Source organism: Mytilus galloprovincialis, chromosome 1 (assembly GCF_965363235.1).
Source record: "Mytilus galloprovincialis chromosome 1, xbMytGall1.hap1.1, whole genome shotgun sequence".
NCBI lineage: Eukaryota > Metazoa > Mollusca > Bivalvia > Mytilida > Mytilidae > Mytilus > Mytilus galloprovincialis.
In genome coordinates this window covers 17,965,486-17,985,346 of record NC_134838.1, presented here as the reverse complement: position 1 = coordinate 17,985,346, position 19,861 = coordinate 17,965,486, and the positions used below count along the sequence as shown (strand labels likewise).

Genomic DNA, 19,861 nt, shown 5'->3' with positions numbered 1-19,861 from the left:
ACAAGTTCGGCCTTGATTGGTTTGAAAGGCCATATGTCACATGTTCGGCCATGTAGTAAAAATCGCTTTGTACTGTTAAAAACATGCACAAATGAATCGTAATAGATACAGTCTGTACATCCCCTGTCAAGTGACCTTGTGACATTAATTCGAAAGGTTAAAAAATTAGGTTAGAATTGCAAACATATTTTTTTTTATAGATTTAAAAGACATATCATTGTTTTACTAATTGGAGTGATAAATGGTATACTTTAATACTTTAAAGTGTTTATATTTGAGGTATAAAAAAAACTAAGAACATATTTTTCTTAAGATCTGAAAATATTTGGTTATAGGGGCACTTACAAAGCTACGACTGAGATATATAAAAAGTATGAAATACCATTTTTTTGCATTCATTCATGAATATGAAAAAGTGAAATAATAATTCGCTTTTTTCTTCTTCTTCCGAATACGGGTAGGAGTGTAAAACTTCCCGCCAGTGTGGTTCAATTTTGTCAAAATGAGTTAAGAAAAATTGATGGTGAATTATTCACTTTCTAGTGAATAATTCGACCTTATTGAATCCATATTCATGTGATTTTAATTTATCCCCTTAGCTAGAGATGGATAATTTTGTCAAAATGAGTTCAGAAAAATTTAGGGTGAATTATTCACTTTCTAGTGAATAATTCGACCTTATTGAATCCATATTCATGTGATTTTAATTTATCCCCTTAGCTAGAGATGGATAACGCATGCATTGTGCGTGTTCAGTTATTTAAAGGAAACGACTGTCAACATGAAACAAAGGTAAATCATTTGATTGACTGATTCGATCTACAGAACAAAATCGTTCTTATACAGGTTAAAACGATGATCAACATATATTTTTTTAATCTATAATATGATATTAAACAGACCTAGAAAAATACAATTGCACGAGTTCGCTATCTATTTGTATCTTTATATGTATAATTTATCCCTGATTTGTGTTTATATCGCTTATATGACCATCAGAAGTCTTCGGAGGTCAACTCGATAGTTGATGAGATGGGGTCTAGACTTAAATTCACACGAAACGAAACTATATTTTATCGAGCCCATGCTTGCAAATTGTTAATTTTAGACTTTTTGTAATTTAGATAAATGTTTTACATTGTTATAAATTAAAAATGAGAATTTAAGTCAAATCGGAAATCCATGATGAGTTTGACAGCTAGTGCCTGTTACATAATTGAGGTAGGGAATCAGATGTTACATAATTGAGGAAGGGGAATCACAAGTTATATGATTGAGGTATGAAAATCACAAGTTACATAATTGAGGAAGGGAAATCACAAGTTACATGATTGAGGTATGGAAATCACAAGTTACATAATTGAGGTAGGGAAATCACTAGTCACATAATTGAGGAAGGGACATCAAAAGTTACATAATTGAGGTAGGGAATCACATGTTACATAATTGAGGAAGGGGAAATCACAATTTTTCACAATTGTGGTAGAAAAATCACAAGTTACATGATTTAGGTAGGGAAATCACAAGTTATATGATTGAGGTATGAAAATCACAAGTTACATAATTGAGGAAGGGAAATCACAAGTTATATGATTGAGGTATGAAAATCACAAATTACATAATTGAGGAAGGGAAATCACAAGTTATATGATTGAGGTATGAAAATCACAAATTACATAATTGAGGAAGGGAAATCACAAGTTACATGATTGAGGTATGGAAATCACAAGTTACATGATTGAGGTAGGGAAATCACTAGTCACATAATTGAGGAAGGGACATCAAAAGTTACATAATTGAGGTAGGGAATCACATGTTACATAATTGAGGAAGAGGAAATCACAATTGTTCACAATTGTGGTAGAAAAATCACAAGTTACATGATTTAGGTAGGGAAATCACAAGTAACACAATTGAGGTAGAAAAATCACACTTGAAACGATTGAGGTATGGAAATAACAAGTTACATAAATGAGGAAGGAGAACTCAAAAGTTATATAATTGAGAAAAGGAAATTAAGGCTATATGACTGGGGAAGGGGAGGGAAATACATAACTGAGGTAGAGAAATCACAACTTACATATGATTGAGGAAGGGAAATAACATGTGACATAATTGAGGTAGGAAAATCATAAGTTACATGACTGAGGTAGGGAAATTACAAGTAATGTAATCGAGGAATGGAGATCATAAGTTTTATAATTAAGGAAGGGAAATCACAAGTTACACAATTGAGGTAGAGAGATCACAAGTTATATAATTGAGTAAGTATATTCACAAGTCACATAATTAAGAAAAAGAAATCACAAGTAACCATGACATAATTGAGGTAGGGAAATCACAAGTTACAGGGTTTTCAAAGGATAGGGAAATCACAACCAACAAAGTTGAAGTAGGGAAATAACAACTGATATAACTGAGGAAGCGAAATCACACGTTTCATAATTGAGGAAGTGAAATCACACGTTTCATAGTTGAGGAAGGGAATCACACGTTTCATAGTTGAGGAAGGGAAATCCCAAGTTACATAATTTAGGACTGGATATCACAAGTTACATAATTTACGACTGGAAATCTCAAGTTACATAATTTAGGACTGGAAATCCCGAGTTACATAATTGAGGAAGGGAAATCACAACTTACATAATTTAGGACTGGAAATCACAAGTTACATAATTGAGGAAGGAAGGAAAATCACAATTTACATAATTGAGGAAGGGAAATCCCAAGTTACAAAATTGAGGAAAGGAAATCATAAGTAACATGATTGAGGTAGGGAAATCTCAACTTACATAATTGAGGTAAGGAAATCACAACTTACTTGATTGAGGAAGGGAAATCACAACTTACATAATTGAGGTAGGAAAATCAAATATAACATAAATGAAATAGGAAAATCACAAGTTGCATACATGAGGTAGGGAAATCACATATAACATAATTGCGGTAGGGAAATAACTAGTTAATTTATTAAGGAAGAAGAATCACAATTTTCATTATTGAAGACGGGAACTCACAAGTTACATTATTGAGGAAGGGAAATCACAAATCTCAATTATGTAAAATGTGATTCTCCTTCCTCAATTATATATGTAACTTGTGATTTCCCTACCTGAATTACGTAAGTTGTGATTTCCCTTACTCCATTAGTTAAATTGTGAAATCCCTTCCTTTATTGTGTAATTTTTTTTCTACCTCATTAATGTAAGTTGTGATTTATCTTACCTCTATAATGTAATTTGTTATTACCTTCCACAATTATAAAAGTTGTAATTTCCCTACATCAATTGTGTAACTTGTGATTTCCTTTCCTCATTTATGTAACTTGTGATTTCCCTATCTCATTTATATTATTTGTGATTTTGAAACCTTTTTCAATGTAACTTGTGATTTCCCTTCCTCAATAAAGTAACTTGTGATTTCCCTTCCTCAATTATCTTACAAGTTATTTCCGTACCTCAATTATGTAACTTGTAATTTGTCTATCTCATTCATTCAACTTGTGATTTATCAACCTCAATTATGTAACTTGTGATTCCTCTACCTCAATTATGTAAGTTGTGATTTCCCTTCCTCAATTAATAAGTTGTGATTTCCCTTCCTAAATTAATAAGTTGTGATTTCCCTTCCTCAATTAATAAGTTGTGATTTCCCTTCCTCAATTAATAAGTTGTGATTTCCTTTCCTCATTTATGTAACTTGTGATTTCCCTATCTCATTTATATTATTTGTGATTTTGAAACCTTTTTCAATGTAACTTGTGATTTCCCTTCCTCAATAAAGTAACTTGTGATTTCCCTTCCTCAATTATCTTACAAGTTATTTCCGTACCTCAATTATGTAACTTGTAATTTGTCTATCTCATTCATTCAACTTGTGATTTATCAACCTCAATTATGTAACTTGTGATTCCTCTACCTCAATTATGTAAGTTGTGATTTCCCTTCCTCAATTAATAAGTTGTGATTTCCCTTCCTCAATTAATAAGTTGTGATTTCCCTTCCTCAATTAATAAGTTGTGATTTCCCTTCCTCAATTAATAAGTTGTGATTTCCCTTCCTCGATTAATAAGTTGTGATTCCCTTCCTCAATTAATGAGTTGTGATTTCCCTTCCTCAATTAATAAGTTGTGATTACCCTTCCTCAATTAATAAGTTGTTCTGAGTTCCCTTCCTCAATCATAAACGTTGTTAGTTCCCTACCTTAATTATGTAAGTTGTGATTTCCATTTCTCATTTATATAAGTTGTGATATCCTTCTCTCAATTATGTCAGTTTGGGAAAAACAAATATGACAGACAGCAATTAACGACAATGTCTTTTCGCTTAGTCAACGACATGTTACTGAATTACTGGTCTATGAGATAACATTTTAGATGTTTCTCTTGTCCATAACAACATTTAAAATTGTGCTCAAGTCCCTATTGGTTCTCTTTTTTTTCACACCATAGCTTATACATTACGTCTCTGTTTCCATGTGTGGGTAGTCAAAAAGTAATCTTGTACAATGTAATCATTTTCTTATCCGTTGAATGTCTACTGTAACCCTGTCACATTCTTTATGTGCTTGTATTTAAGATCAGAGCTATAGCAACTGGTTGTTTACATTTTGAGATTTCCTCAATTGTGTAATTATTGATCCTCCTACCTCAATTATGTTGATTTTCCTTCCTCCATGATGTAACTTGTGATCCTTCTAACTTCGTTGAGTTACTTGTGATCCCTCAACCTTAGATGAATTACTTGTGATCCCAGGTCCTTAGTTGAGTTACTTGTGATCCCCCTACCTTAGTAAAGTTACTTGTCATCCTGCTGCCTTAGTTGAGTTACTTGTGATCCTGCTACCTTAGTAGAGTTACTCGTGATCCTGCTGCCTTAGTTGAGTTACTTGTGATCCTGCTACCTTTGTTGAGTTACTTGTGATCCTGCTACCTTAGTTGAGTTACTTGTAATTTCCCTGCCTCAATTCTGTAACTTTTGATTTCCCTACTTTAATTATTCACCTTTGTCAACTGACATATTCCTGATAAGGTACAGGCATTTTCTTTTGTAGAAAATAGCGGATTTAACCTGGTTTATTGCCTAGCTTAACCTAGCTCTCATTTGTACGACAAAGTATTCCATTATATTGACAATAATGCATGAGCAAAACAAACAGACAGACATGATAGATTTTTAAAATTTGGGATACAGAAGTCAACACTGTTATAATATAAATCACTATAAAACAATCAACTTTGTCAACAAAGAAGAACACAATGGCATATAGACACTCTATCATGAGGCAAAGCACATAAATATATATGCAAAAATAAAAGACAAGAATACAAAATGGATACCAAAGTTGAACTCATGAGGAGGAAATATCCCATTCAATCAGCATATTGAGGTTCTTGTAAGTCATTAAAACATTTATAAGTTGTGTACACTACTGGATGCAGACATAAAGGGGAATCTCTCCTGTACGGACAATCCATAAAATTAAAAAAAAAAAAAAGTAACACCAGAAAGTAAGCTCTTTCCTCTGCAAGATGAACATATAATAAAGAAATTGGAAGGTATAAAGGCATGATTGGTCAGCAATAGATTTGCAAGATGGTTTGGTGTATGATGGGACATTTATAAAAAGTATATAATTTAACATATTAACAGCTCTTATAGTAAGAACCACTTCAGAATTCCAACATACTGATCCAAGAGAATTCAATATAGAAAACTGAACTACTACATAATTAAACTTGACCATCCAATAAAGAGATGATTTCTTATCATTTCAACAGTAAACTTCTACGACATGGTGGAGAGTTGTCTCATTGGCAATCATACCACATCTTTTAATTTTCATATAGACAGCACTTTTTGGTGAATTTTTGGAAACTAAAACCACCCTTACATTGAATAATGTTAAAACAGTTCAATCTAAATGAATTACAAGTCATATGCACAGGGGTTTTCTTAAAACACTGTAACAAGGGATATTTATCAGATCAGATTGAAAATATTTTGGAATAGGGTCCGACTTTTCCCTTAATTATTGCTGGCATCATTACTTTTATTTGTATTAGCAATCTGTATTTTGATTGTTTAGTTTATATGTTAAGAGTCAGAATAATGGGTTCGGGAAAGTTGACATTTCTTCCTGCATTTATTGGTGGAAGAAGCCAGAGTAACAAGCCTTTGACAAGAAAACTAGCAATCTTGAGTCAATTAAAATTGGAAACAAATGCACCCACCACATGAGGGTTCAAGCTCCTAACCTCAGTGTTGACAGGTAATTGATACAGTAAGTGAAATACCACTATTTAAACCACTCAGCCACCAAGGTCCTAACAAAGAGTGGTTAAAGATAAATAAGAATCAGAATGGTTTTTATGTATAAGTTTTATTTATTTATAAATAATTTGATTATAGAAAACAACAATTAAAATTAAAAAAATGTTGATACAGACATATGTCATGCCTGTATGTAATATTGATGGTTAAAAGAAAATGTTGATATCAAAATTGGAATACTTGAACATGTTAACTATCCAAAACATCCAAAGTCAATGAACCATTACTGAAGGTTCAGGGGCAAATCTCAAAACACAAAACAAGACAAAATATCTATTTCTACAACTATGAAATTCAGATCATGAAATATATACAAATGTATATAACAATTAAAACAAAATAACAAAACAAGTAAAGCAAAAACTTAACAAGTACATTTACATTAAAAATTGTGAAAATCACTGGCAAATTAGTTATAAAAACATTTAAAACATTTTGTTCTTCTTCTTGAATACAATTCTAAGTAAAATTCTCAAAACGTTGCAATAAAGGAAAAGTAATACTTCCATTATTTTAAAGTGTTCCCAAAAAATACTTGGTTCTTTTTTTTAGGCTAAATACATGGTATGGAGTTTGTTCATTGTTAAAGGCACTTAAGTGACCTATAGTTGCTTACAACCTCGTATGGATTTGATGGAAAATTATCATATTGGCAATCAAACTACATATACTTATTTCTTTAATATATGCATGTATGGTACATACCACTAAAGTTGATTAAACTTATTTTTGTTTAAAAAAAATTATAACTCTGATGTACATAAATATCAATCAAACTTTGTTATTTTACATATATAAATAAAAAATGTTTTCTTTTATTTTCTCTGTCTGACTCAACTTAATTGTAAAATGTAAATATGATTTTTTTTTTCAATCCACATATGATAAAACTGAACATCTACCATAAAATATGTAAATTTTTATTCTTACAATTCCCCAAATCAATCCCAACCTTCCTTTTGTGATATTGAACCTTTTTATTAAATTTCAAAGAGATCCATTCACTTTAACTAAAGTTAATGTCCGGAAACCAAATGCGTCTTCGGACGACGACACATACAACATCATAACATTATATGATCCCAAAATTTTTTTTGCGGTCGTATAAAAACTAATGTTTTCCTAATGATTCAAAATTAGAAGCTCCTTTGTTTCTCCCCTGGTATCTATGAATAATGTCAATGTAGCTGCCAAATTTCAATAAGAACACTGTTGCATGGGAGTTCAAGCAAAAATGAAGGAAAATTTCTTGTGTGGTAAATATGACAACTACCAGTACCCAGATTACATTTACTTTGTTGAATTGGAGAAATTCATCCCCAAAAAAATGATGAAAAAATAATTTTCATAACAATTATATATATTGTACAGTACAGCCTATCAGATTTCAAAAATATATTAAATACAAAAATGAACAGTAACAGTACCGATAGTGATAAAGATAGCTATTACAGAAATCACAAAATTAAAAAAAAATCAAATTAAATCTATAAAAATAAAAACTATCTAAATTTTTAGCAGTACTGAGCTTTACATAATATAAATGGCTGAAATGGGTTGGATATGATGCTCATACTATATACAAGTAGGTCAAGAAAGGATATTGGGTAATTACATTTTTGAAAAGCATACAATTTGCACCACTATGAGAATGAAGTGATTTAAAGTGTTTATTATTTAGAGTAGAAGTAATTTTCTTATGCATAAACATATCATTATCCCAATTAATCTCATTTCAATGTGAAATAAAGTCTGAAATGAACACAGTTTCTCATGGCCATTTACTCAAAATTAAAACTGCATTTCTGTACCTTAGTTCCTGCTTTGGAACAATTGACAAAACAGATGCAATATACTGGCCTATCCTATAAGTACTTCGAAAATTGAAAAATCTATTGAATAATATAAACTGAGTTGTAAAGTCAACAGATTTTATTTTTGAATATTTTGAAAAAGATTTTTAAAAATGTATGCTAAAAATAATGCCATTCTAAAATTAAAACTAAATTAACTAAACCAAATTATTATTTATCAGACTGACATGTGTTCCAGACAAATAGTGTATAATACAGTGTATAAGTAAAAAGAAAATATGAAAACGTCCTACCCTTCCCTTAGGGTCTATAAGTCACTTATAGCATAAATAGTTTTCAAAACAAGTCTGCAATCTGTAATCTCATTTTTGTTCAAATATTATTTTTATCATATACACACTTTAGAAGAAGTTATCGTTTGTTTATGTAATTTATACATGTTTCTCGAATCTCGTTTTTTATATAGATTAGACCGTTGGTTTTCCCGTTTGAATGGTTTTACACTAGTAATTTTTTGAGCCCTTTATATCTTACTGTTCGGTGTGAGCAAAAGCTCTATGTTGAAGGCTGTACCTTGACCTATAATGGTTTACTTTTGCAAGTTGTGACTTGGATGGAGAGTTGTATCATTGGCACTTATACCACATCTTCTAATATCTATATAGTGTATAATACAGTGTAAGAAAAAACAATTATTAGAACATCCGACTCTTTGGACCTATAAGTCACTTAAAACATATTTAGTTATCAAAACAAATCTACAATATGTAATCTCATTTATGTTAAAATATTATTTTCACATATACGACAGATGTATATATGTGATTTTTAACATAAAAATCATTTTCATTAGAAATGAAACATTACATCAATAGTCACACAAAAATCTCTTTAATAGGATAAGAGATACCCGAGGTTTTAATGGCCATAAATAGTCAGATCTAACATTCATAATTTCTTACTACCGGTAATACGTAATGACATATCTTAATCAACTGAGGACTGTAAACAAATATTCCCATCATCCCATGGCATGTACATTTCAACAATGAAAACCGATACATGTAACTAACCCCCAAAAAATCTAAGGGTAAATCGAAAAAAAAGTCCATCAGAGCACTTTATAGGTGTTATAGTTTCTTTTTCATGTACAAACACACACAAAATATTGATGTATTGCTGCTATGTAGAAATAGTTCATCTATATTTCTGGAATATTGTATTTTGAAAGACCAGCAAGGATAAAAAGAAAAGAAGTAAAAAACATAATCTTGTCTCTTTTAAAAAAAAATCAAACCAAAAACAGGTCTGTTGTTCTGTAAATCAACAAATTAAAAGTGAAAAATGTTTCATTGTACCCTGCTGTTTCACATACTTAATGCCTAAGGACAATAACTCATCAATTAGGGTAAACTTGCTTGCCTTATATTTACATTTCCTGAGTAATTCTTCATATTTCGTTGGCCCCAAATTGTTCATACAATGTGTAAGTACTTGCAGGAAATTTGTGCTCTTGCCAATTTTTAAATAAATTTATTATATTTAAATAATGAAAATTATTAAAATCGTGAAAATTGCATATCACTTGGAAAAAAAAATCACCTTACATAAATAAATACTAGTAAATGATTTATATTATGACAATTAAAAACTAACATATCAACCCCCTCTGAAACACACATGATATATTTGTGTCATGTCCTGATCAATGATATATATCATATGTTCAGTACTTGGTCCTAGTAATGGAATTTTGCCAATTGTTTTTGCATAATATTGTATAGGGTGAAAAAAATACAAAGGCAGTTATTTTAGTAATCAATGTGAATTTCTCTGTAATGTGCCAACTATTATACAAATTATAAAATGAACTATTCTGGTAACTAAATTCCAGGATCCTTTGACTTCTTAACCAACAGAAATAGATACAATAAAATGTAACCATTGAAACTATGATTATTTAAAGTAGTTTTTCAATCTTATTTTCTAATAAAGGGGGATTGAAAACTGTACAGGAGGACAAGAGTGGACCTCTTCATGTTTTTTTTTGGCTCCAATCAGTACATGTATGGGAACATATGAGGTCCATGAAAAACTTACAATTAGGCTTTACTTTTTCAGTTACCAAGGAAACTAAGAGAAAACAGATGAATACAATTACATGTATATAAACTTAGACAATGAACTTTGTAATTTTAACACTCTGTTAATAAGTACTGTGGATTCATTTATTTTTCTGTGTATGAATTTCTATGGTTTGGGGAAAACTTGCATATTCATGGATATTCAATTTCGTGGTTTTGGCAAAGTCTGCATTCATTCCTTTAAAAAATATGTAATTTTTTGAAAAATGAAATTTGTGGTTAATTGTCATGTACCCAGGAATCCATAAAAAATTGATATCCAACAAATATTAATGAATTCAAAGTACTTATGTAAATGAATATATGATACAATGTATTTTAAAATTAGTTCTAGAAATATAAAGTAATAAAGTATTATGATGTGTAAATAAATATATATTCAACAATGTTATCACCTTTTATTTCACCAAAAGTTTTAAGTGGTGTTCTCTTAGAGTACAATATGATAAATAATAGTACTTTCCTTTCTGTTGTACCATAAATGAGGGTCTGGTCGGGGTTTACAGAATTGAGGATAATGCACAAAAAGTGTAGAATAAAAATCAAAATAAATAAAGAACAGAAAAACACAGGCAAAAAAATTAAAAATAGAGAATAATGGGGTGCTAAATTATAAAGAATAATGAGCAAAATAAATAAACAATAGAGAAAAAATGGTCTTAAAATAAAGAAAAGTTTGACATCCAGACCCTCTTGCAAAAAAACAGAACAAACTAATGTAAATTCAGAAATTACTGCATGCATTTATAATTATGATTTTGTCATTTTTGACTAAAATGTGATTACATTTTATGTGATATTCAGAAAAATCCTGTTTGATTCATATAAAAAGTTTCAAAATGCGAGTTCTAATTATTGCGATTATAACTCTGTCACATTTTTCCCAATAATAAAAACATCGCAATAATTTCTGAAATTACAGTACATGTATTGCCTACATAACGATTAATCATCCCATGTTAACCTGACTGCTTTAGTCGTAAACTTTTGGTTAAGTGTGATACAAAACAAGGCATCTGAACTATATCACTGTACGCTGCTACTCCATCATTTGGCTTATAAATCATTCCCACCATTTTGTTTACTGAGGTTAGTACAGAATAGAAATCTTCATTTTCTTCCATTTCTTCGATAGCTTTTGACAGATGTCTAATAAAAGGAGTTCCTAATTCTGAATTTCTAAAAGCTGCACGACCTGCAATGTTATATTCTTAAAAATATATACATCGTCACATGAGAGTAAATTTTATTTAAAAAGACAATACAGTGATCTATAGTTGCTAACCTTTTATGCCATTTAGTCTCTTATGGAGAGTTATCTCATTGGTAATCATAACACATCTTCTTATTTTAATATTGACACATTTTGCTATAATCAACATTGAAACTTTCAGACTACTAATGACTCATTTATTTTTCTGGGTACCAAATTTGTTAATTGATGATAACTTTGCATTTTCATGAATATAAATGTACCTGAATTCTGGTTTTACCATTTCTGCATGAAAGACTATGGGAAATTTGTATTTTGCAAATCAAGAATTATAAGGTAATCCACAGAACTCAGACAGACCAAACCATATTTTTTTTTAAAATCTATGGTTATCCAATTTTTTTCAGAAACTATCATTGTGTAAACAAACCAAGTCAGGAGTAATAATTTGAACAAAATAATAAGTTTTTTTTATAAAGCCATTTAATACATTTGTATTGGTTTTTATTGAATTTTCTTTTTCTGTAAGTTTTGTTAATCTACTGATGTAGTAAAATAATATTGGGGGTATGTCCATGGGTCACACTCGCGCATATAACATTATAAAGAGACATAACTTAAGAACCATAAAAGTGACGCTACCCAAAATTGCACTTATTCAGAGCTTTGTGGTAAAAGGCATTCTGTATTTGGTTTTGAGTTGAGGCAAACTTTAGAACGGAAACAAAAATTCAGCATTTTTTTTTCATTTGGTAAAACTTAATGCTCTCTCCACTACAGAGAGAGCATAAACAGAGGAGGGTTGAGATCACAAAATATTTAGTTTAACATTAATAACCCTGCTTTATTAGCATGTGTCCATCCCAAGTCAGGAACCTAGTCAGTAGTTGATTGACATCATACCTTAATGTTTTCTGGTATTTTGATATTCTGGTTTTAATGGCTGATCTTTTGAGATAGGGGGAGAGTTGAGATCTCAAAAAATGTTTTTTGGGTCTGTCCCATGTCAGGAGCCTCTGGCCTTTGTAACTCTTGTATGATATTTAATTTTAGTTTCTTTTATATATTTCAGAGTTTAGTATGACGTCCATCTTCACTAAACTAGTATACATTTTTGTTTTGGAGCCAGCTGAAGCACGCTTTCGTGTGCAAAGTGTGCAAAAATTTCTTGCTGCATTTAAGACCCATTGGTGGCCTTCGGCTGTTATCTGCTCTTTGGTTTGGTTGTTGTCTCTTTGATACGTTCCCCATTTCCATTCTCAATTTTATCTGAAAAATATATTTTCACAACCCTAGAGGTTGATGTATTTGTGTAGACACCTGTGAATAGTAGAACGAATGGTTTCCATTGGATATCTCTTGGTTATTTCTGTGGTATGAGGTTGTTTTCTCATGAATATTTCCAATCTCAATTTATTCATAGTGGGTCATTTTTTTTGGGTTAAATCTCCACTAAATCCTTAAGATTCTTATGGTTCTTAAGCAGTTGCTTCTCTTTGGACTTTAAACTTACCTCTCTCACAAATACAACATTTACGAACTACCTACATTTTATATACAAGTATCTTTTAAATATCTAAAGTACCTGCAACTGTTGCATATGAAAATAAAAAATCTGCTTCATTTGGAAGACGAACAGTTTGTATTCCCAACCAATCATAATATTCACTGAGGTCTGCCGAAGTATCAGCTTGGTTTGGATCTATTGGGACATTAATTCCACGACTCAAAGTTGGTCCTCTGCATGACTAAAGCAAAACATTAAAACAAAAATTAAATTACTGTCAATTAGTCTTCCTTGACAATATTTTTTTCCTTTTAAACATAAACTGTTAACACGGAGATATGTCTAGCCTTTTTATATTTTGATAGCAAATTGCAAATGTTGAAATTAAAATAACACTTTTTTAACATGTAAATTATGCAAAATATTCAAAGTCAATAGACACTGATTCTAGCCAAGACTGAGTAAGCTCAGCCAAATAATCCTCTTGGAAATGAGATGTGCCAATGCTTTAAAATACAACTACATATCAAATATCATTTACCTACCACAAGGGTCCAATATAGTTTGAAGGTTCAATATCCTGCTTTAAAACAAAGTGATGACAGACAGATGACAGACAGAGAGAAGGGCTGACTCATCAACAGTATGGTTAAAAACTTACTCCTTTTGCAAATAATGAAGAATACAACAGTACTATAATTTCTCACCTGTATTATTACTATTTTTGGTTTAAATCTCAGTGGTGGACAATTTGTGGCATTAAAGTATTCTGCAATTTCATCAGTTGTCATCAACTTATCAGTGGCATAAACACCATTTCCTGTTCCATGGGACAAAATCACCAATACAAAACAATCCACTGGTTTGGTAATTAACTGTCTCTTTACTACAATACATATTGAATATACATTTGAATGCTATGAAAATTTGAAAAAAAACACCCTAAAATGAGAATTAGCAATTATTCCATATTGTATGCATTCAATACCCTTAGAGGGATCAGCTTTTTTTAACCATGAAATGTTTAAGATAATATTATCTGCAAGGTGTAGTTGGATAGGATCACAGAGGCTGATCCCTGAACAGTTGGGCCAAGTTAGGACACTTATGTTGCTTGTTATGGAAACTCAAGGGTACAAATATTTCAGCAAAATTTTCAACATTTTTTTTTCATGACAAAGGAGTAGGTCCGGTAAGGACCCATTTTGGCCTCAAATTTCAGTTTCATCTGACGAAAGATTTTGACCACTTTTTAAACACTTAAGTGTCCATTTCACTTGATTCAATTAGTTTATGTGAAAGATTTTAACTGATTAAGTTATTAAAAACGATCCGATTGAAGCTCAAATATGAAAAATCTCTCAAATATGCCAAAAAACGTCACTTTTCAGATTGTTTTTGTCAAAAATGAAAGTGGCCGCATCTGTGTTCATCCACAACCTTTATATATGTTATGTATTATCATAAAATACAACTTACATTGCAATATTAAGGATGAACACGAATGCGGCCACTTTCGTTTTACACGGAAACCGTCTAAAATTTAACTAAAATGATAGAATTTTGAAGATTTCAGTAATTTAGCATGACTTAATGGTGCTACAACCCGATATATGTGCACTGTATTGTCAAAAACAGCGCATATTTATGTAGCAGAAGCATTCAACTGTCCAATAAATAACTAAAAGTTTACATTTTAACAATTTTGTAAAACTGTTATATTTTTGGGCCAAAAAGGGGCCTTACCGGACCTACTCCTTTTATTTATTACACTATTAGTTGTTACTTTATGATATGGTACAAAAAACATCTATTTGTTTTGGCCCAAGATGACTTTTAAAATGTAAATATCATTGAAAAGCTACAAATTATCTCCCTTTGGTGAAAAAAATGCCATTTTTTAACACTAAAATTGAAATAAATGGGCCCAAAAATCAAAAATCTAAATACATGGGTAGATTCAGCATGTAAAAGAACTCCAAGTATTCAATTTTTGTTAAAATCAAAATAAAAAGTTAAATTTTGGACCCTTTGTACCAGGAATATACTCCTCTGAGGAACTTTTTTTCTTAACCTGATTTTTTTGTTTATATGACTGTAAAAAAAATAATTAATGAAGAAAAAATCAGATGGTGGTGCACTTCTCTATTTGCTACAGTCCTTTAAAAGTACCCTGAATCTTGATGATTTTCCCATTTTTCATCAATTTTTACCCATTTTTGGGCTATTATCATGAAAATAATCACAGTTCCACAATTAAACTTTTGTTAATACTTTCAATTAAGATGAATTGGACCAATCTGAATAAATTTAACTTTAAAAATATAATAGACGGTGTTAATATAAGAAATTTTTATCATATTTTGATGCTTTTTCAGGTCAAATTTACCATGCTGACATTTTCGTAAATTTGTGATTTTTCGCCTTTTTGGGAACAAATTGAATATTATTTCAACTTCTTTGTTATAAATGATTGAAACTATTACATCTTAGAAATTTGAAAAGACAAATGTGATATTGGATGTACATGTTTCTGGTAAAATCATTTCTTGTACCCCTATCACATTTTCGAAAATTTTGGGCTAAAAAGACTGACTTGCATTGACTTGATTTGCAATAAAATTTGAAAAATTAATTAGTCAAAAACTTATTGTAAATACACAATTTGTTCACAGAGTTAAGTTTCATTTAACATTTTTAAAATTCATTTATATTTTCCACTTGTATCATATGTTTTGGAAATAGTTCCAGAACGAGATTTCAATGAGAAGTCAGAAGAATACATCCTTAAACATACCAAATAAAACCCAATAATTCAATTTTTAATAAAATTAATCCAAGACTGAATTAAACTCTATTGAAAATGGTCAAGAAATAAACAATGTATACAAAGTAATAGAAAAGTATTGTTTTTGTCTACTGTTTGGTATACTATAATTACCCTTGTCAAACCACTCAACTGTAGCAGATTTAGATAAATCTGTTTCCAGTTCGTATTCAAATCCTAACTCTGAAAATCTTTGGCTTATAGTGGAAGCATCTATATCACTACCATCACGATTTCCTAAATCCACATTTGGTACATGAAACTCTTTGTTGTTGAGTACAAGAACATGTCCTGATTTTATCTTATAGTATTTACTATCAAACTCTGCCTTGGTTATTGCAGCTGTAAAAGCTGGTTCTGTTCTTGGTCTATCAAATGAGAAGATAACATATTTCATAATCAAAACACATTTGGAGAATCCTTGCATAATTAATAAAATATTACGGTAAGTTAGGAATGTCATTACCACAAATTACATATATAATTTTAAAATTCTTGCACTTAGTTCTTTTATAGTTACATTTACTTTAAAGTTTCAGTCTGGAAGTTGAGCTGTTCCTTTAGAAATTTTACAACAAATGGGTAGCACATCCTTCTTTTTTTATGGTAAAGATGTTATATTATAGAGCTTGTAAATAAAGATATGATCCATACTTAACTTATTTTTCCATTGAATAAACTAATTATTCAAGGTTATCAAATAAGCATTGTATTAAGATCTTTGAATATACATACATGTATGTACTAATTGGGACTAACATAAATTTTTGAATGCATTTATGGTTGGATTTTAACAACCCAGGTGTTGAAAGACGACTTTGTCTACAGTTTATTTGTTTATTCTGGCATAATTTTGTTTTCAGTAGTTTTGGTTTCTCCTGATTTGAACATGTACAATAAATGAGCATCAATTTTACATGTACAATAATTTGTCACAAAGTTATATGTGGGTTTTTTTGCGGCTGTCACAAAGTCAGCTCTCAAAGATGCAGATGATGAAATTCAGTTAAGAGGATGTATGCAAGTTATTTTCAAAGAACTGGCAGTGGATGCTACCTGAAATGTTAAGATTATTTTTACCTTTGTCCTCTAGGATCTCCATGTGGACCAGTCCAGGTCTCTGGTATGAGACTGGTATCTAAAGCTAAATAATATAAAAAAAATAATATCAGAATTGCTTACAGAAATGATTGTTGTTTGCTTAATGTCAAGTGGCAAATATTTCATGCTGCATGTTTAGGACAAGGACAAAATAACAATAAATACAATAGGTTGCATGGTCTTGCTGTAAATATTGCTCACATAAAATTCACTATGTACCAGGCTTTATGCCACGTCATGTCGATCAAAACTATAGCTTCCTATAATACATCTTTCAAATGATCGTGAACTTCTTTCTTAACGCTAACCACTTTATTATATTCTGGTGCCTTGACCTAGAAGGAAAATGGATACAAAGCTAAAAGCCATTAGTTCTGGACACAAACTGAAAGGATGATAACGAGACTTAAGTAGAATTTTGGAGACATAAGAGACAGTTCAGTTATAGAAATTGAGGAAGTCACAGCTATTTCAGATTCCATGTTACAGAAAAAGGACATTTTAAAAGTTCTAAATGAAATAAAAATGGGATGAAGACGTCATGGACGTGGTGGATGAAATCCAGCAAACAGATGAGTACATGTTCAATTCAGATAAAAAAATCTATTAAATAAGAAAACTCATTCAACCTCACAACAACAATTAATAATTTACCCGTCAATACTGACAATTTTCAAGCAAGTAATTTTACTCCCTCTGATACACCATACATGTCATGGTTTTACCCACATGCAGAAGTGTACCTGCAAGAGACTTTTTTCAGTTGAACCCCACACCTATTTTTTCACATAGACAACTCATGTACAATCAAATGCAGTATTGTCTTTACTAGAAACCCAGCTATATCAAAGATTGTTTCTACTAGGAACCAGTCTTTGCACATTCCAAGTAAATGCTGTTAGTTTGTACTAAAAATCAGTACCACAAGCAACCAAAGTTGAGCCTATACCTACTTTTGAAGAGAATATTATAGATTAGCAATCCTTTTAGAATGTTTAGAATTCATATCCGACAGATATTCACATAAATCACACACTCAGCGACATACAAAAGTTAAACTACTTGAAGTCACTATAACAGCGCAAAATGTTGCAGACAAAATCAGGTTTTGGAAATGGTGAGTCCAGGACCTTGTGATAGTGATTGATTTGATTAATGATAATTTGTATGACGTTCAAGATTATTTTTTCTCTGCCACCTCAATTTTATTTTTAAATCAGCTTTCAGTGGACTTATGTTACCTATCCTTGTAAGTAGAATCTTAAGTTGTAACACAGTAAATGATATATCTATGGACTTTCTTAGTGAAATAAATAATTTAAAAGATAATTTTATCTTATACTATGGTTTGAAACTTTGTTATACCAACAATGCTGACTCTACATTTTATTGATTTATTCATTTATACAGTAAACTATTTATTTATATATCAATTTAAACACATTCTTGAAAAAAATTTCTAGAACAATTGAACAAATGTTTATTTTTTTCGCTCAGTATCATGAAGTAATGAAAATGCTCATATACTATTGAAAATTAAATCACACACATTTTGATGTGTTTCTATATCTATTTATTACAAATAATCATTATTTATATGTCCTAACGCTACATTTATTATCTTGTCACTAAATAAGCTTAATTTTCTTGTCACTGAATTATTCTTCTCCTCGCTTTTATTGCTTCTTGTCTCAAATTATTGAGACCCTGTAATACAATATGCAAATATTCAGGAAATAGAAAAACAGATTTGAAAAAACATTGATAAACAAAAGTTTAATCTGCTAAACGCTGACCGTGCCAATGAGTGAATACATGTCAATGTCAATAATCTTTATCTAAAACGAAAGTAGGTTTTGTCAGGTACTTATATCATGTATATATATTGTTCCAAAGTTTTCAACTGTTTTGTGCATTTTAAGTGTTCCCATTATTTATAAGAAAAATGTACACTTGTTTACTGTATTTACATGTTTTGCCTGACATATTCTTGAGGCCACTTTTCTGCAACAATGATATCCAACAGGAAGTTTAAAGAAAAAATACAATAAGGGGACGTAATAACCTGTCCGGTGAAAGAACAGAAATAAACAGTTTTATTTTACTGGGAGTTATTTGGTCCGTCTTGACTTTATTTCATAACAATCATATAACATATATTTTTTTAAACAATAGATCACAATATGAAAGATAATGTAGCCAAAAAACTTGTTTTTGCTGTTCACAGATTTTACTAATATGTTACAATACAATACCATACAATACAAGATCATACAAACTATACAATACAATACAATACAATACAAGATCATACAAACAATACAATACAATACAATACAATACAATACAATACAATACAATACAATACAATACAAAACAAAACAAAACAATACAATACAATAACAATACAATACAATAAAAATACAATACAATAAAAATACAATACAATAAAATACAAACAAAACAAAACAAAACAAAACAAAACAAAACAAAACAAAACAATGCAATGCAATAGCAATTACAATACAATACAAACAAAACAAAACAAAACAAAACAAAACAAAACAAAACAAACAAACAAACAAACAAAACAAAACAAAACAAAACAAAACAAAACAATGCAATGCAATGCAATGCAATGCAATGCAATAGCAATTACAATACAATACAAACAAAACAAAACAAAACAATACAATACAATACAATACAATACAATACAATACAATACAGTACAATACAATACAATACAATATGTTGTTTTCTCATCTTGCGCATAATTATGATGTATTATCGATAATATAACGGCATTTATTTGAACAATGCAATGTCAGAACAATGGAAATTCACCACTGAATCGCTCAAAGATATGAAAGTCATGATCACGATTGAAATTTTCAAAAATATGAATAAATTATTAACTTTT

The 19,861-nt window shown here is 30.3% G+C and overlaps 1 protein-coding gene across 1 annotated transcript; it reads right to left on the bottom strand.

Annotated features, from left to right (window-relative positions):
* Nucleotides 1-6,361: 6,361 nt before the first annotated feature.
* Nucleotides 6,362-18,997, bottom strand: LOC143067953 (caspase-3-like). Its single transcript, XM_076241623.1, has 6 exons — nucleotides 18,909-18,997; nucleotides 16,918-16,981; nucleotides 15,952-16,205; nucleotides 13,718-13,896; nucleotides 13,089-13,251; nucleotides 6,362-11,485 (listed from the first exon to the last, which is right to left on the bottom strand). Exons 1-6 carry the CDS (start codon nucleotides 18,922-18,924, stop codon nucleotides 11,250-11,252), a joined length of 912 nt encoding a protein of 303 aa, XP_076097738.1. The 5' UTR covers nucleotides 18,925-18,997; the 3' UTR covers nucleotides 6,362-11,249.
* Between the last annotated feature and the right edge of the window lie 864 nt (nucleotides 18,998-19,861).